Genomic DNA, 19,304 nt, shown 5'->3' on the forward strand with positions numbered 1-19,304 from the left:
GAGATTCCTTTAAACATGCCTGTGGGATTTTGAGTACCTGCAGTTAAATAGTGTTGCTTTTGGCAGGGCTTGGTGAGCAAATGAGGTATAATCTCTCTGATCTCAGTGTCTGGTCAGTCAGCCATGACATTCTCAGTGTCTTTTCTTTCTACACCCTATCTGCTCCAAGCCATGGCCCAGGCAGATCTCAGCGGGGCAGCCAGAGAAAACCATGTGCATCGTAGCTGCAGATGGTAGACAGAGGAGAACTGCAGGGCCCCAAGGCATAGGTTCACGTGGGGTTCAGGATAAGTTGGAATGACTTTTGTTTTCCAATGAATATCATCCAAACTGTCTTTGTAGTTTGTCTAATTCCGAAAAATCTTTAAATCAAAAGCTTTTAGATGAAGTACTGGGCAGTGGAATAGAAATTGTGGTTACTTCAAATATTTTTTGGGTCCTGCCAGGGAAAATTTTACATATATATGTATGTATGTTTGCACACACATGCACAATCATTTGTACATGTATATACACAAACAGCAGAAATTATGACACACTCAGTGTACCTTGCTTCTTCGGAATTAGTATAATTAGAGGGCCATAGGCAAATATAAATTAAAAAAAAAAGTTATTATACGTAATATGATAAACGGAAGAGTTGTTTCTAGTAAGACTTGATGTATCCTCTCAAGGTTTCTTCCTTTGCTGCTGCTTAATCATGACAGGATGTCCAATATTATGTCTTGTATTTAAAAAACAAAATTTCTATTGATGTAATACATTGTGGTAAAGATTATGCTTTAACATCTAATCAAACTCATTAACTGCAATAAATGTGCTACTATTTATATATTAAAGGCAATTTCATTGTCTCAAGTTAATGCTGGTAATTATAAAATTAATCAGTTCTCCTTTTTTCTTTAACTTTGTTTTAGAAGATAATTGACCACAGGAATACTATGTTTGTGTACTTTATGGTAGTATGATAGAAAGTTCAAACTGACAATGAATGTGTGTATATAAAATTTTAATGTAAGGATTAAGCAGAAGAACAAAGCCAGGAAGTTAGGAATTTGGCTTCAGTGCTGTGTTGAAGTCACCTCATTGTGTTGCCGTGTTGGAATGCTCTCACAGCAGTCTTGATCATCTGTCCACACAGGAAGTGAGGCCCATTGTGAAGGGGAAGAACCACAAAGAGAAGATGATCTTGTGGTTCAGGATTTCATAAGGAAAAAACTATAGTTTGCCTGTTATGTGAAAAATTATTACAGGCCATTTTATTTGAGTCAGAGAACTTGAGTGAGCAAAAACAGAGAAAAATTTTAGATACATCTGTTCTGTTTATATACGTTTACCCCCACTACACATATACTCCATATAAAGTAAAACATAAAAATCAAATTATTCTGTCTAAAGTGAAAATAAAAATAAATATATACTACAGGGTGGCATAATTATTCTCATATCATCCAGATCGTGCAGAGCAAATATAGTTTCTTTAGTTCTCTAAATCTATCTTTTTCTTCTTGACAGTTCCCCTCCCACTGTGTAGGTGGGGAATATTGAGGATACCAAAGTGATCGCCTACTCCTGTACACATAGTGTGCTGCAGTAACTTTAACAGGCCGTAGGTAATGCACAGTCTCTTTAATTAAAAATTAGCTCAGATTCTGGCCTTGCAGGGTGTTCTGGTTTGCTGATGCTGCCTTTTTGCAAAACACCAGAAATGAATTGGCTTGTGTTCTGGTTTGCTAATGCTGCCTTTTTGCAAAACAGCAGAAATGGATTTGCTTTTATAAAGGGGGGTTATTTGATTACAAAGTTATAGTCTTAAGGCCATAAAGTGTCCAAGGTAAGGCATCAATAATAGGGTACCTTCAGTGGAGAAAGGCCATTGGCATCCGGAAAACCTCTGTTAGCTCGGAAGGCACGTGGCTGGTGTCTACTTGCTCCCAGGCTGCATTTCAAAATGGTGTTCTCCAGAATGTCAGCATCAGCTTTCAATGGCCATCTTCAAAATGTCTCTCTAAGCTGCTCTGAGTTCCTTCTGTTTGTCAGCTCTTTTATATGGCTCCAGTGATTTAATTAAGACCCACCCTGAATGAGTGGGGGTAACACCTCCATGGAAATTATCCAATCAAAGGTCTTGCCACAGTTGATTGAGTCACATCTCCATGGAAACACTCAATCAAAGGATTCCAACCTAATCAACACTAATACATCTGCCCCCACAAGATTACATCAAAGAACATGGCGTTTGGGGGGACATAATACATCCAAACTGGCACATAGGGCAACAACGTGGAAGCTCATAGCCTTGTTAATCTGGGGGTGCTGGAAGGAGACAAAGGGTTCTGGGTGTTAGCATCTCATGGATCCACCAGACACAAATACAGAACCTCTCAGGAGTAAACTTTCATCTTCAGCAAGGTCCCCTGGATTCCAGCAGGTTGACCAAACATGAATTCTTAACAACACGGAAACAACCACCATCAGTCGGAGTCAACAGACATAGAAATAAGAAACTAAATCTCCAAGAACTTCAAATATTGAAATTACCAAATTCATCATATGAAATAACTAAGGCATTCTCAGATAAATAAAACATGAAATCACACTAGAAAAAGAAGTAATAATAATGAGCAAGCAACAAACAAATATAAAAATGCCCAGGCAGATTTGAAAGTGAGCCAAAAGGAACTCTAGGTATGCCAAATATAATTAAGTTCTTTATGTAATATAAAGAACTAAATGTCTGGGTTAAATATAACACTAGACTGCTGAAGAGAAATTGGATGGATCTAAGGAAATTACCCAGAATTTTGCAGAGAAGGGCAAAGAGATGAAAAATATAAAAAAGAAATTAAGAAGCTTGTAAGGTAAAATGAGAAGGCCTAACATTCTTTCCTGAAGAATGTAGGAAAAAGAAAAAGAAAATACAGAGAGTGAAGAAGAGGCAATATTTGAAGAGATAGTTGCTGGAATTTTCAGGACCTGATAAATGAGTCATAGATATAGGAAACACCATGTAGAGGGCCATATCTACACACATTGAACTGAAACTATAGGATACCAGAGACAAAGAGAATAAATTTAAGGTAATGAGAGAAAAAAGACAAACCACTCACAAAGGAATGACAGACTAGCAGCAAAAATGAATACCAGAAGATAGGAGATTAATATTCTTAGCATGCTAACAGAAAATTTTCAACCTGAAATTGTGTACTCAGCAAAACTACCTTTCAAATATGAGCATGGCAATTTCTTTACCTTACAGGAACTTCTAAAAGATGTATTTTAAAAAGAAAGAAAATTATGCCAGAATGAATGATAGTGAAGAAGTTGGTAAACATAGGGATGTGCACAGCATTTGTAGTCTAACATTATAAATAGATGTAGATTGCCTGAAGAAAGACACTAGACTAAGGGAACTATTCAGATTAACCAAGGCAAACTTACAGAGTCTACACAGAGGGGGAACTTACTTTATCGTATTTAAGTTAATCTTGTACAACTGGAAACTATTTGACTATTGTGCCCATAAAGGATACAGTTATCCTTGAGAAGATATTAAGATAGTATGACAATCGCCTGATTTATGTCTTATATATTCTTAAATATTGTAACCCTTTGTCCTTGTAGTGTGTTAAATGGTGGGGCGAAAAAAGATATGTTCATGACCCAATTCCTGGAACCTGTGAATATGACCTTATTTGGAAAAAGGGTCTTTGCAGATATAATTAATTAAGGATATTGAGATGGGGAGATCATCCTGGATTATCAAAGTGGGCCCTAAATTCAATGACAAGTGTCCTTTCAAGAGACAGAACAGGAGGCACAGACACGCAAGAGAAGGCCATGTGACGTCGGAGGCAGAGATAAAGCCACAGATCAAGGAAGCCAGCAACCACCAGAAGCTGGGAGGGGCAAAGAATGGATTCTCCCTGAGAGCCTTCGGAGGGAGCATGGCCCTACCACATTTCAGACTTTGGCTTCCAGAACTGAGAGAATCAATTTCCGTTGATTCAAAGGGAACACATGAAAGTTAAAAAGGTAATTTAATGTCTGCTATAAATAATTTTGAGGCTAGTTTTTTAGGTATGCCATTTCTCCTTGTTCTCTTCAAGATGGCATCTGGGCATATGTGCTGACAGTCACCTGGAGTCCTCGACCCATGTAGTACATTCTGGACTCTCGTTGGTCTCAGCTACACAGTTGCTGGTATGAGAGTTCCCTTGCGTGTTGGCCCCAGAGGTGGGACTAGTCCTAGGCCTGGCTCTTACTGGTGTCTGCTGCTGGTACAGGTCACAGCCTTCTTTCCTTTAGGCTTGCTCAGCTCTGATAGTGCCCTGAAAGAGTTAGCTTCACTCCATCCCTCACTGGCATTATAGACTATAACCCTCTGCCTAATCTAAGTGTTGCCTACATGGTATTACCATCAAAGCCTCAGCAGGGCATTCTCCTCCTCACCAACTCAGGGCCCCATGGTGCACCTGCTGGCTTTCATGCCACCGCCCATGCCTGCTGGAGAGCCAAAGTACGTTCATTGCCCTGTGCCCTCACTTTGATTCCTTACTTAGCATATCTTCATGCACGTCCCCCAGCTTGGTCTGGATGGCATCCTAAAGAGAGCTCTTCACACTCTCAAACATAAGAGTAATGGCTCCCTCTCTCAGCACTTTTTCCGATTGATTTAACTGATTATCTTGATGAGTTGGCTCAAAAACACCGAAGCTTCACCTCTACTGCCTTTACTCATTTTCTTCTCCACTAGCCTTGAGAGAGTGGGCTTTGACTCTTCCTTCCCCTTCTTCATGTTCTTTTCCTCCAGGACCACAACCTTGGTCTGGCATCAAAGCCTGAAGGACATCATCTCCAGGAGAAGCTTTGGTTCATGATGAGTTACAATACACTGCAATTACTTAGAAAATTTTGTTTCTCTGTGAGGACTTCAGAGTTACTTTCAAATCTACCCTCTTTTTACAAAATCCTATTTCAAATTATGGGAAATGAATACTGTTTCTTTTTCAATTCCTAAAGTAGCTCACTAATCTTCCCCCAGCTTGGGCAGAAGGTCACACAAAGAGAAAGGCAAAAGAAAAAAGCTTCATTATTTTTTAAAATTAACCACAATGAAAATATCCCAAATGATAACTGTTAATACTAATAGAAGTACTTTACATTGGTAAAATGTTTTACAGTCATTGATATATTTTCTCATTTCATACTTAGGCCCGGTGAAATAAGTGTGGATTATTATCTCGTTTAATAGAAAAGACAACTGAGAAGTTAAGCCATGTGTTTAAGATAAAAGCAACTGATAAAAGTAACAGAATTATTAAAAACTAACTTCAAGTGTTAGCTTTACTTCCAATATTCCACCTGAAAGATCTTGCCCTTAGCCAGTTTCTTGGTTTCCCATTCCTGCTCCAAACCCTCTGCCTTAACCGGTGCCCACCCATGATCGTTGCTCTATTGTTCAAATTTCTCTTCACCTGGAGGTTTCCCGTTGTTTCTTAGAGGCTCAGCTTTGGATTTAAAGAAATAATAATAATATTTAATCCAGCATATCTTGATGTTTTTCTTGTCCACTATCTTACTGGAACAGATTGTTCTCTTCATTCTATCCATACTAGAAAAACCCAAGCTCTCAATCTTAGAACTGATATTTTGACTAAAATCCTTCTTAACTGATCTGTTTCTTATGCACTTACAATTATGTAGGTGCCCTCAGTTTAATGAATTTACATTGAAAAACTAACCCAAAATGATTTGAGAAATGTTTATTAGTACTTCCTCTCTGTGGGGTCACAAGCCCCTTTGGCTGTGGCTATTTATTTAAATCTATTCTGATCGTAGACTTTGAAAATCAGAGAAGTAAGAGAACTCATCATAACAGAACTAAGAAAACTCAACTTTTCATTTGAGTCTTAATTAAAGATATTGTCAACATTTTAATGTAAAAATTATAATAATGGCTAACATTTATTGATAACTTGCTAATCGTAGTACCCAGATTTTCTCACTTAAACACCAAGCCTATATGGTAAGTACTGTTATTATCCTTACTTTACAAACAAGGATATTAATTCCTGACATTTCTGTAGTGATTTATGTTCTACACATAGTTTCATCTACATTAGTGTACCCTGTGATTAGGCATGTAAAATATTAATATACCTGTAGTTTACAGAGAAGACTAACTTCAGAGCTGTCAAATGGTTTGTGCAAGATAACACAGCCAGTAACTAACACCTGCCCTGCGGTCAGTTCATTGGCTAACTTTTCATTTCTTGGTCCTGTTCCTAACTAGTTTAGGGCTCATAAAAATCAAGTATGTATTTAAAATAATTATGGGGTTTCCATTAGCCACATATGCTGTAATTCACAACCATTGCAACAGTCTGATCTGGAGAAGGATATTCCCTCCAGTGAAAGCAGCAAGAGGCTAGAAAGCAAGGGAGACAGGCTCCTTGCCCCGGCTGGTGTTCAACCTCTCTTTGCCTCTCTTTCTTCACCTGCATGTTTGGGATGGCTGGACACAATGACCTGTAGCAGCTTAGCCCCTCATGTTCTATGATTTTATATAATTCTCCCCTGAAAACAGCAGTCTTGTGTGATAAGGAGTAAAAACGAGGAAAGCAAATAAAAACTCAAAAATCATTTTAAGCTTCCTAAGAACTAACTACTGAAACATATGGTGGAAAATGACATATAAATTAGCAATCTGAAAATTATAAGAAAACAGTTCCATTCACAGTAAAGTAAAAAAGAATAAAATACTTAGAAACAAATTTAACAAAATAAGTGCAAAACTGAAAACTACAAGCCATTGTTGAAAGAAATTCATAAAGACCTAAATGGAAAGAAATCCTGTGTTCATGGGTCAAAAGACTGAATATCGTTAAGATGTCAGTAATCCTCAAATTGACCCACAGATGCAACACAATCACTATGAAAAACCCAGTTGGCTCCTTTGCAAAAATTAACAAGCAGACACTAAAATCCATATGGAAATTCAAAAGACTTAGAATAGCTAAAACAATCTTTAAGAAGGACAAAGTTGGAAGACTCATACTTCTTAATTTTGAAAGTTACTACAAAGCTATAGTAATCAAGACTGAGAGGTACTGGCATAAGGATAGATTTATAGATTAATGGGATAAAATTGAAAGTCAAGAAATAAATTTTCACATTTGTGGTTAATTGATTTTCAACAAGGGTGCCAAGGCAGTTCAATGGGGGAAAGAATAATCTTTTCAACAAATAGTGCTGGGGCAGCTGGATATCCACATGCAAACAAGTGAAGTTGGACCTCTACCTCACACCATACACACAGATTAACTAAAACTGAATCATAGACTTGTTAGACAAAAACTATAAAACTCTTTTAGAAAAAAAAAAAAATATATATATATATATATGTGTGTAAATCTTGTGACCTTGGGTTTGGCAAAACCTTCTTGGATATGACACCAAAAGCTCATGCTTTTGTGAGGAAAAAATAAAAATTAAAAAATTAAAAAAAAGACAAAATAGTTAAATTTGACTTCATCAAAATTAAAACTTTATGCTTCAAAGGACACTATCAAGAAAGTGAAAAACCCACAGAATGTGAGAAAATATTTGAAAATCACGTATTTGATAAGTGACCTGTATCTAGAAAACATAAACAACACTTGCAACTGTATTAAAAGAAGGCAAATAAACCAATTTTAATACGGACAGAGACTCCGAATAGATATTTCTCCAAAGAAGATATGTAAATGGCTGATAAGCACATGGAGAAGATGTTCAACATCATGAGTTAATCAAATGAGATACCATTTCACCCCCAGTAGGATGGCTATAATCAAAAACACAGACAAGAACAAATGTTGGTAAGGATGTGGAGAAATTGAAATTCTAATTCATTTCTGGTGGGAATGTAAAATAATGTATCCACTTTGGAAACCATCTGACAGTTTCTCAAAAGGTCAAACTTATATGACTCAGCAATTCCGCCACTGGGTATATACACAAGAGAAATTTTAAAATATGTTCACATAAAAATCTGTACAAAAATGTTCATGGCAGCATTACTCATAATAGTCAAAAGGTAGAAGCCAACCGAAATGTCCATCTCCTGACAAATAGATAAATAAAATGCGGTACATCCATACAATGGAATAATTTTTGACCATGAAAAGGAATGAAGTGCTGATTCATGCTATGGCATGAATGAACCTTGAAAATGTTATGCTAAGTGAAGGAAGCCAATCACAACAGACTACATATATATGGTTCCATGTATATGAAGTATCCAAAATAGATAAAACTATAGAGGCAGAAGCAGATTAGTGCTTGCCTAGGGCTAGGAAACTTGGGGAGAAATGCAATGTGACTGCTAAGGGGTATGGGGTTTCCTCTAGGAGTCATGAAAATATTCTCAAGTTGATTGTGGTGCTGGTTGCACAACTGAGTACATTAAAAAACATTGAATTATGTACTTTAAATGGGTGTATTATATGGTTTATGAACACAGGTGTTATAAAAAAGAACAATTCAAATTAAATTTTGTTACAAACTAGAAATTTCAAATAATTTTGGCCCATTATCCAAACTGACTTTTGGATCCAGATAAGAAGGGATACTAATTTCTTAGCATGACATTCAAGTTCCTAGTAACCTAAGAGCATAGGCTTTGTAGTCACACAAGTATTGATTTGAGTCCCAGCTCATCCCCGTTTAGAATGGTCAGGTGACGTAGCTTCACGGAATGCCAGCTTCTTCATCTACAAAATGGAAGTAATAATAATCCTCAGCTCCTAGACTGCTCTGCAAATTAAAGGAGCATTCCATCTAAAGAGCTTAGTGCAGTGCTAAAAATAATAGCCATCATCAGAGGTGCCATAGTCAAGGTTGTGGTAAGGCTAAAAAGGGAAAGGACTGCTCAGTTCTCCAGCCCTTACGGTTGCCTTCCCTTCTTGGCACTCTCTGTTCCTTCTGCCTGGAATACTGTCCCTGTCTCACAACTTAATTAATCCCTTCATGATCTCACTAGAAGACTCAATTCATGTTCCTTTTCTTCTGAGCATTTCCTGACTACATCCAGCTGCTCTTTCTCTCCTTGTAAACCTGTCATTGTACTTTTGGTCAGTTGTGATTTATCTGCTCATCTTCCCAACTAAGCATAGGGGCTGCTGCTTCACTTCCTAATCCCCAGCTCCCAGCTCAATGCTTGGTACTTACTGGGTGCTCTATTAAGACTCATGGAATAAACAGTGAGGACGGAGCTTAGTGAATTATTTGAACAAGGTCAGGTGCTTCCATTAGGTTCGTATACATTAGTTTAGTGATAAAGAGAATAATTTAACTTCTGTTTGGGGAACTTTATCCAATACTTTGGCATCACTATTTTACCCGGTATCCTTTGGGATGATAGAATAGTCCTGACATTAAAAAGGAAGATAGACATCAAAAAAAAAAAAAACTAAATTTAACTATAAATTTAAAGTAAATTCTTGCAGGACAGAGGAATATAGAAAATAAAAGGTTGCTAATTAGCAATAGATTTAGAAGGACTGTAACTGATAAATATTTCTTCATTTTGAAAGGCTCCTGCTTGAAGGAGCTCTGTGTGTTTTATTAACTGCCATGGAAAGTTGAAAATTTGGATTTCTTAATGTATTCTGTGAACTGCTGAGGAAAATTGAAAATTTGGATTCCCATGATAGTCCCATTGTATTTTGTTAGTGATATGACTTCGATATAAATGTGTATCCCAAGTTTGTATGGTAAGTGAATCAAGCATGTGTTTGAACACGCTGTGGGCCATTTTCTTGCCAAAATTTAGAAAACCTATTTAGAAAAGGTCCTCTTATTCCCATGCCAGTTTCTCTAGAAACTAAAAGATTTTGTCTTAATATTTGCCTCTGTTTTATCTGCAAAGAAACAAAACTAAAATTATAGTAAAGTATCTAAGTTGTTTGAACCTATTATTGACTAGCTCATATGTGTATTATTACCTGGAGAATTTGGCAAAAATAGTGTTCTCTGATAACCTTACCTAGATATAGGAATTTCCATAAAGTTCCCTCTGAAATACATTTTAACTTTGTCCTTCTTTTTGATTTTTTTTTTTTTTTTTTGAATAGATTGAGACTTTCTTTAAACACCAGAGAATGTTAGAACTATTTTGGTACTTTCTTAAATTTATGGCACCTTTCATCCCGTCGTTTCAAAATATTTATACAAAATTCAGGAGCCCATTTCTGTAGATAACACTTTAGTGATGTTTGAAAGTGGCAGTGCAATATGTATAGTACAGAGAAACATTTAACTTGGAACTGTATCATAATTTATAATTGGATGTCTCTGCAGGTTTCCAAATATGAGTGATCGCCACTTATTTTGGTAAGAGAAAGGTATCCCAAATAAATTTTTTTGTGTTTCCTTTAACTAGTTATACCCTGTGAACTAAGTTACTCTTCCCTCCCCCTCCCCATGGGCCCCAAAATAGTTTTATTAGTAGGAATATATGATATTTGCATTCTTAAAAAAAAAGACAGGGTGGTCTTAGATGTCTGTCTTCCATTCTGGCATTTCCCTTTATATAACCCTTTTGAATTTTCTGTTTAAAAACTGACATTCCAGTAACTTTTCTTTGGCCTAATGCCTGGGTTGCATATTGAAGCAGCATATTAGGAATGTTAAGACTTCCCCCCAAAGAAAAATATTTGTTATGAAAGTAGAGCTGATGTGACACTTAGAATTAGAGCTTCTTAACTTGTCTAAATGACGGTTAATGATCTTTTACTTTTTCTTTTCTTTTATATTTTCTTAAAGAGAAAAAAAAAAAGAATGAAAGAAATGCCCAGAGGCTGAGATTGGGTTTGATTCACCAGCCTGTTAAACGTCAAATGAACTCTACTGATAATATATCTTTTGTCTCTTTTTAGGAGCTAATTTTGTTACTCGAAAAATTAGCCGGTCAGTAGCTAAGATTTACCTTGGACAACTGGAATGTTTCAGTTTGGGAAATCTGGATGCCAAACGAGATTGGGGCCATGCCAAGGACTATGTCGAGGTAGGGATTTGACTAATTACATTTTTAAAAAATACTTGTATGGGTTGGTGTCTTAACTGCCAAGCCTCTAATGGAAAAGAATGACCTATACGTGGTCGCATATAAAATTTTGCTGCTGCAATTGAAGTCTCGATGGTTCAGGAGTACATATAGCTTATACTGAATGTTACTTGAATAAGGAAATCTTTCACAAATATTCTTTTAATTATTTAAAATGAAAGTGCAAGTCAATGGTTTGGATGATGGATGGATAGACACATGCAAATAATTTATAAATGGTGCGTTTCTTAACTTTCTGAAACTTCTTACTCTTCCCCTATTTTTTGTGTCTTCTCCCTCCTCACTGCCCAATATACACATAGTAAAAATTTTTATAAAGGTTTTAGTTGTCAGATCTTCAAAATACTACCTGATTTCAATTTGTATAATCTAGGACCTTTAGATCTACATTATTCTACTAAATTCCTCTAAGAGTAATATTCTTAATGGGACTTGTTATTTCTGGTGCTGTTTATCCAGTAGCTTAAGCATCTGCATATCACACCACACTCTTTTTAATGTTTGACTGTGTGCACCAATGAACTTCATCTCTTACATAAAGAGACAGAAGGAGAGATGTTAATGATGATGCTTTTGCAGAATAATGAATTGAGCTAAAGGGAAATTCACATTTTTACTCTTCAAATTCTTACGCATATTAAATTTTGTTTTTAGTTACATATGTTACACACATAAGTGATGTGATCTTTCTTTTGTATAAACAAATGTTTGCATTTTACTTTGCTTTCGTTAGTATGCTTTTAAATATCCATGGTGGTTCTGTGGCCAGACATGAATGAGCATGTTAGTGACATCGTCCTTTTCCCTAGAGTGTGCTGTCCTCATTTAGGTGCTTACAGGTTTCCTGTGCTCAAACTATTTCTGTCTCTAATAATTCTTCTCTGGGAAATCAGATCTGGCATCCTTGTTCATTGATATGATCCAAAAAGAAGCTTGAACAATTACAAAAGAAAGCAAACAAGAAATTCATTTGCTACAGCAGAGGTTAGCTTCTTCTGTGTTATTATTTTTGTTTCTAACAATTAAAAATGTAGATAACTTGTACTTGACCACCTAATGCTAATTTATTGGCAAAAACAATTAGTTCTGATTTTAAATTTTGTACAGTGTAACATTTAGATCATTTGAATATGTGCTTCTAAGCTGTACTTACAAGCAAGCATTTTATGGCATTAGTTCTTAGACATATTTTAAGGACATAACATCAAAAAATATACAGAATCACACTTTCAGAAATTATAAAAAAGTGGGAGAAAGGAGGTCTTGGCAGGAGAATCTGAATTTTCTTTTCTTTTTTTTTTTTTTTAACCTAACCTATATGGTCCTATGCCTTGGTTTGCCAGGGCTGCTGTAACAAAATACCACAAATTGGTTGGCTTAAACAACAGGAATTTATTGGCTCACAGTTTGAAGGCTGGAAGTCAAAGGCAGGCCATGCCTTCTCCAAAGTCTGTGGTGGTCTGGTGGCCATCAGTCTCTGCCTCCATCATGTTATGGTCTGTCTCTTTCTGTCTCCTCTTGTAGCTTCTACTTCTATGCTCAAATTTCCTTTGCTTATAAGTACTTAAGCATATAGAATTAAAGCCCATCCTGCTTCAGTTTGGCATCATCTTAATAGGATCTTCAAAGATCCCATTTACAAATGAGTTCGTACCCATCTACCTAACTGAGCAATAGGACTTGAAATGTCTTTGTGGGGAACAAAATTCAATCTACCACAGCTTACCTCTTAAAAATATGAGCCAAGTTTTGTGAAAATAAATATATAATCAATAGTATTTTGTTATATAGCCTTATGTCTATCTATCTATATATATAGCTATATAGAAGGCTATATAGGTATTCTTCTCTATCCACATTCTTGCTCTCCAAATTCAGGAACTTAATAGAGGCAAATTTTCTTTTCTTTTCTTTTTTGCAGTTTGCATTAAAACTTTCTATTAGAACTCAAAAATTAAATAAATTTTGATAGTGAGGGAATTGGTATAGCAAATTGTTAAAAGTGCTTACAACTGGTTATATATGTTTACTTCCTTATACTTTCTATATTTTCCATTTATTTGAAATGAGCATGTGTAACCTTTGCAATCAGAACAAAACAAAACAAAACAAAACAATAAATGACTTCATAAAAATGGACCCCAAAAATACAACCCAAATGCCTGAGCCAGTTAAATAAATATGTAAATAATGAGGAAAACTTGTTGTTTCAGTAGATCTGGAAGAAGGAATCCGTTATCACTCCCGAAATGCCAAGGCTAGCACTGCTCCTGGGTATAGTTCAAGTCTTGGCACAAAGAGCCTGCTGCAAATATTTTATAAACATTTTGGCTCAAGTTCTTCAAAAAGATCTTCCCAAATGAAGTCATTTTTAAGATTGCTTGGCAAGATGCTGTCAGTACAGCATGCCCAGAAGCCAAAATATCCATGCAAGAGTAAGATGTTCTGGCTTTTCAATAAGAATGTGAAATTTTCCAATTCCACAGAGGGACACACACATACAGAGTGAAGTTGTTCTCACTGGCACTCAAGACCTGCTTGATTCCACAACATGGTGGGCTTTAAGTGTTGAGGCCTCCCTGGGGGTTCAAATAGTAACACATTTTGATAATGTAAGAAGCACTTTATAGTTCCTATTTATGTGTTCTGAAAGAAGTATACATTTCTTTATTTCTAAAAAATCACCATTATTAAGTAAGAATTCATAGTTTGCTGCTCCCTGTTTTAAGACATATTATCAATTCCTTGCTTTCTAAGTGTATTAGAGTGAGGTTACTTCAGATACTTATAACTACAAATAAATGCTGCCAAAATTAGTCAACAATCCTAGAAATGTAAAAAGAGAAGCATTGTTTGCCTGAAACACATATGCATCCTGGCACTACTCAGCTTTAGAAAATAAGGAAGCGTTTGTAAGTACAGCTTAAGCAAGTCAGAATAGTGTCTCTTTTTCACACATGATAATTATATAATCCCTCTAAATTATACACAAAATGCTCTACTTGTTGGCCTTTAGATTAAATGGCTTATACTTCTTTACTTATAGATAAATTTCCATGATGAAACAGAGAGAGCACAGGATGTATGTAATCCCAGCTGTGTCAGTGATTTGCTTCTCAGCCTTGGACAAGTTCCTGTGGCTCAATTTACCCATCTGTGAAAGGGACCTAATAACAACTCTGTGAAAATTTAGCATTAATGTGCTGTACATGCATGATTATAATCTACCTCTGTCTTGTAAACATTTTGCAGCACGTTATCCAAAGTCATTTCCTGTTGCTGATTCAGGTTCATTAACATCCATTTATACTCTTGTTCCCTAGATCAGAATGCTTTAAAAATTATTGAAATGGAAAAGAGGGCCTTCACTTGGTTTTTACATTTGATATTTCAACTTGAAATGAAGAAAGGATATAAACCATATTAAATTATACTGTACTTTAGAATAAACATGATATATGCAATTACATCTTTTCCAGCATTTTACCATGAACAGTTTAATGAAATTTACAGCGAACACCCATAATACTCACCACCCAAATTCTATATTAATATCTGCTATTACTACATTTTGAGAGAAAATCTTACTATTTAAATAATTGCTGTGGTGCTAACAGCTCACAGCTGTAAATTCCCAAGTTACACAAACGTAAGTTATCAAAAAGTGTGTACATTTCTTATGGGGTATATTCAGCATTTCAAACTTTTAATATGTTTTCATCTTCTCAAATATTTACCTGACTCTAAAGGCAAGTCCAGAGGGCGTTTAAATGTTAGAGAAGGATTTTTTAGATTCATCCGAATCTTTCATAATTTTAAATCTCACCCCACCTTTTTTTTTTTTTTAAACAAGGAACACAGACTGAATAACAATAAGATAGCAATAATTGCCAAATGTTGGGCACTTACTGTGCACCAGAAACTTTACTGAGAATTTTATATACATTAGCTTATATAATATGCACAATGGTCTTGAAATTATATCCTCATTTGGTGGATAAAGGAACTGAGAATTGGAGAGTTTGGATGCCATGTATGCCCAAAGCCAGATTCCTAGCCCAGGCTGACTCCTTAGCCTTGTTCATGACCACAGATTTATATGGATGCAAGGGAAGTATGGACATAGCGAGTGGGACTTAGATAACAGTGCATTTCCATGGAAACAGAAAATTAAGCTTCCCTCCCTTTATCTTTGTGCCATTTATGATCCAAAGGGAAGAAAAATATTTGGAAGATGAGAATGTGGATAAGGCAGCTACCAGATCCTGTGGAGCCATTATATTGGCTGTGTTAGGCATGAATGGAAAGGATACGTTTGGGAAAATGTTGATGAGCTAACTTTAACTGTAGCTGTCAGTCCTTGCCAGGTAGAGACACCTGGGAAGCCTTGGGGCTGGGATGCAGGATTCTGTTGACAGGGCTGGGGAGAATTGACCACTGTCCCCCAGTCCTTCCTTTCCCACCTATCAGTCATACAAATCCTGAAGAAAAAAATACCATTTAAACTTTCTGAGATCCTATATGAGGGAAGCTTGCCTGTTGGTTGCAACAACATTTTTTTGTTGTTAATATGCAATAGAGTCATTTGATTTCTTGTTGTGTTTCATTTATCTTAAGTGTTAAAATCTGTTATTTAGTAAAGTCCTCACTTAAGACATAAAGAGTGGGTAAAGGTTGTATTTATGTCATAAATGAGACAAGCGAGAACTCTGCTAAGAGCTCACTATCTTAACATAATTCCTGTAATTTTCCTTTATAATTATCATTGCTTTTGTATTGCAGTGGAAGACATTATATAAATATCTGCAGAGAGTTCTCAGGGAAGATTCCTGGAAAAACCTATTCTAGTAATATCTTTGTCAATTGACTATTAGTTAGAGAATAAGGTCAGTGGTAGGATTTCTGTCCCAGCAGGAGTCTAATCCCATATTCTCACTTAGAAGGCTAGGATGTTCTTGCTTAGAAGAAAAATGTATTAGTGACTGGCACATTGAAGGTTGTTCTAATACTCGTTAATTTTTTTAAAAAATTTTATTGTGATTATTAAGATATTAACTATTGTTTTCCATTGTGGAAAAAAACTTTCTTATCTGCTAGGGAGTTATTTAATACAGTATTAAAAAATTATCTGAAGAGAAATGAAAATAACTAAGTAGTATCTCCTTTTTCTGCATTTAGAAGAATATGATGGTTTGTGTCTTGCTTCTATGAAACTAAACATTTATAGAAAAGCAACTCGAAGACCTAAATTAATGAAGATAAAAGAAAGAACAGCCTTGTTTATAAAGAAAAAAAAAAAAGAAAAAACAGGTAACAGTTACCTACTTTTTAAAAACCAGAAATATTTAGCCTAAGCAACCTATTCCTAGTCACACCCAAGTGGACAAAGAAAAAAAACAACTTCCCTGATCTAACTGTGGAAAACTAACAAACTCAACTTGCTGTTTGCCTCTTTTTCTTATTTATTCTGTCATTTCCAGTTGTGCTTTCAATGTTTTACAATAAACTTTAAATTTTCAGTGTATTATTTTAAATAAGCTAAGAAAAATACATCAAGTCTTAGTTACCTTATTTCATCTGGCCAGGTCTTGATTGGTTGGAAATGACATCATGGGATCAGCCACATCCCCAAATTCTTGAAACTGTATGGCCTGTCTAAATCTTAGTCTTAATGAAAAAAACCTATACTATCCATATTGCTAGGGTGGTATCAAGTTTTCATCCACAAACAATTTAGAAAAATGAGCATGGCCATATTTTCAGCTTGATTTTAAACCTATAAAATCGAGCTTATGATATTAAATTAGGAAAGTAGTCGTTGACCAGTGTGTGTGTGTGGAGAATGACACTGAGCATAGAATAGAGTTACCTATTCAACAGGTATAGTGCCTGTGGAGATGGATTATGAAAACTCGATGTAAATGCCATTTATGTCTAATGAGTAGCAATTAAGCACGCTAAGGTAGATGCTTGAACTCCACCCTTTAGACACTCCCATTGAAGTGAAATGTCATCATAGTCTTGTGGTCATGAAATGACTCTTTGTGTCCAAGAAACCATGGTTATATTCCTGAGAATAAAAGCCCTAGGAAAACAGTGGCTTCTTTTTACCCCTGGATTATGACACTCATTTTTACATTCAATGTGGAACTTGAGATTCATTCACCTTTCTTCTCCCACCCCCACGTGTTTCCACCGTTCCACGTCTGCTCTGCCCTTCTCCTGGCTGAAGCTCACTTCCTCATGCTCTCTCCTTTCTGTCCCCTCCTTGCTAGTCACTCATCTGCTCTTTCACTAGCATCTCCCACTTCATATCTATTTCTATTCACAAACAAAAATATGATGTTTAATGTAATTTTGATAACAAGACTATTCTTGTGATATAGATGCACTTGCCTCTAAAATACATCACCACAATTTAGTGAGGATTTTGTCTATAGAAGGTGTATATCTTTAATAACAAATGCATCATTTTTACACTAATGCACTCTGGAAAAGGGTTTTTTTGAAATAATGACTCAGATTTAGCAAAAAATATTTACAATCAAGACTTCTTTCTCTTAATCTCTCTCTGTTTCTGTCTCTGTCTCTGTCTCTCTCTCTCTCTCTCTCTCACACACACACACACACACACACACAGACACACGACGTTTATCCTACTTTTCTAGCTTTTATTGCAGGAGATCATTTACTAAAGTTAAATCTTCTGTCTTCACTGACGGTTGGCAGAGGTGCCTATGGTTCAGCTTGGTTGCTTTTTCAGACCACTTGGTTGTCTGGCACTGCTGTCTTGGTGTTGGGGTGCGGGGTGCAGAGCTTCAGATTCCCTTGCTTGGCCTCAGCGGACCCCTTAATACAAAGGTATATATATATTAATAGCAAAAAACACTTTCCAATAGAATATTCCCTAAGGCAGAGAAACATTTTATTTTCTGCTCCTGTTTACTCCATGCTTAGAAGATAACCTCTTCTGCTTATTCTTTGTGATGTCACAAGGATTTTCCTCACAGTTTTTGATCCCCTCTGAGTGTTGGGTCATTTGCAGTGTAAAACTCTGTTATTTCTTTTTTCTGCACCTTGACTTTTGTGAAGCCAGGATACTTGATGGCTTTGTAGAGCCAACTTGATCCTGAAATCAGATGGGATCTCTGTGATTGATGTGGGGCTCTGTCTACTGATTATCTTATCACCTAGTGTAGTAATTGTGAGTCCGGGTGGCATGCGCCTTCCACAGGAAAATGTGGTGGATTGCACTCTGGTTTGAAATAGATACTGTGTTTGCATGAAACTTTTGACACTTTCACTTACTGGTTAAATAACTTTAAAAGATCTTAGTGAGTTTGTTCCATGTCTTCTTACCCTATTTATGCCTTGCTTTAGTTAAAGAACATTCAAAACTCACCGTCCTCTCTAAATCAAATTTCCAAAGTGTTTTCTTAAACAGATTTTACAGTTGTTCCAGCAACTGTACATGTATCATGAATGCAAGCTAACTATTCCCCAAATTGACAAATTTAGGGTACAGTTAAGTGAAAGTCCCTCTCCATTTTAGAAAGGAAAAAGAATTTGGCTTCCACTAAGCCCGATTAGTTCACAAGTACAATTTTACAGAAGCAGAATTAGTTAAAAACAAAATTGAGAAATCCTTTGAGGAATTTTCTTTGCATTGTAGATTTAAACCTCATATGGAAATTATTAGTTAAGTTACTAAAGCTTTAGCATAGCTTCTCCAGCTACCTCTCAGAGTTATGTAAAATATTTGAGATCACTTCTGCAATTTTTTCTCATATTATACAGAGGTTGGGCTCAAACCTTTCCTGTTCACTACTTCATGCAGACTCTGTAGCCAGCATGAGATCTGAGAATACAATCACTCTTCCACTGACACAAGACACGGTATAGTTGGTTGTCTTCCATTCTTGAAGGCAGGAGCTGATTGTATTTCTCTTTATCATCCTTGATGCCCACCAGTATGCCTGGTACATAGCAGGTGCCCTAATAAGTACTTTAACTGAATTGAATCCCCCTACCTAATCATGCCCTCTATACAATTTATAAAGATGATATATGTATTTATGAAATGTGTCACATTCCTTTTTCCATTTAAAGATTATTTTCTGTATTTAGCATAAAAGGAACATTTCCCACTGAGTATGATCTTACCACATTTAATGTTAAGTTATGATGGTTTAGT

General features: G+C 36.0%; 1 protein-coding gene across 1 annotated transcript in view; it reads left to right on the top strand.

Annotated features, from left to right (window-relative positions):
* Positions 1 to 19,304, top strand: part of GMDS (GDP-mannose 4,6-dehydratase) — a 646,510-nt gene that overhangs the window by 305,785 nt on the left and 321,421 nt on the right. Inside the window, exon 7 of the mRNA XM_037844924.1 lies at positions 10,923 to 11,050. Within this exon, the coding sequence (XP_037700852.1) occupies positions 10,923 to 11,050 (128 nt within the window). The remainder of the gene's footprint in view (positions 1 to 10,922; positions 11,051 to 19,304) is intronic.

Source organism: Choloepus didactylus, chromosome 7 (genome assembly GCF_015220235.1).
Source record: "Choloepus didactylus isolate mChoDid1 chromosome 7, mChoDid1.pri, whole genome shotgun sequence".
NCBI classification, from domain to species: Eukaryota; Metazoa; Chordata; class Mammalia; order Pilosa; family Megalonychidae; genus Choloepus; species Choloepus didactylus.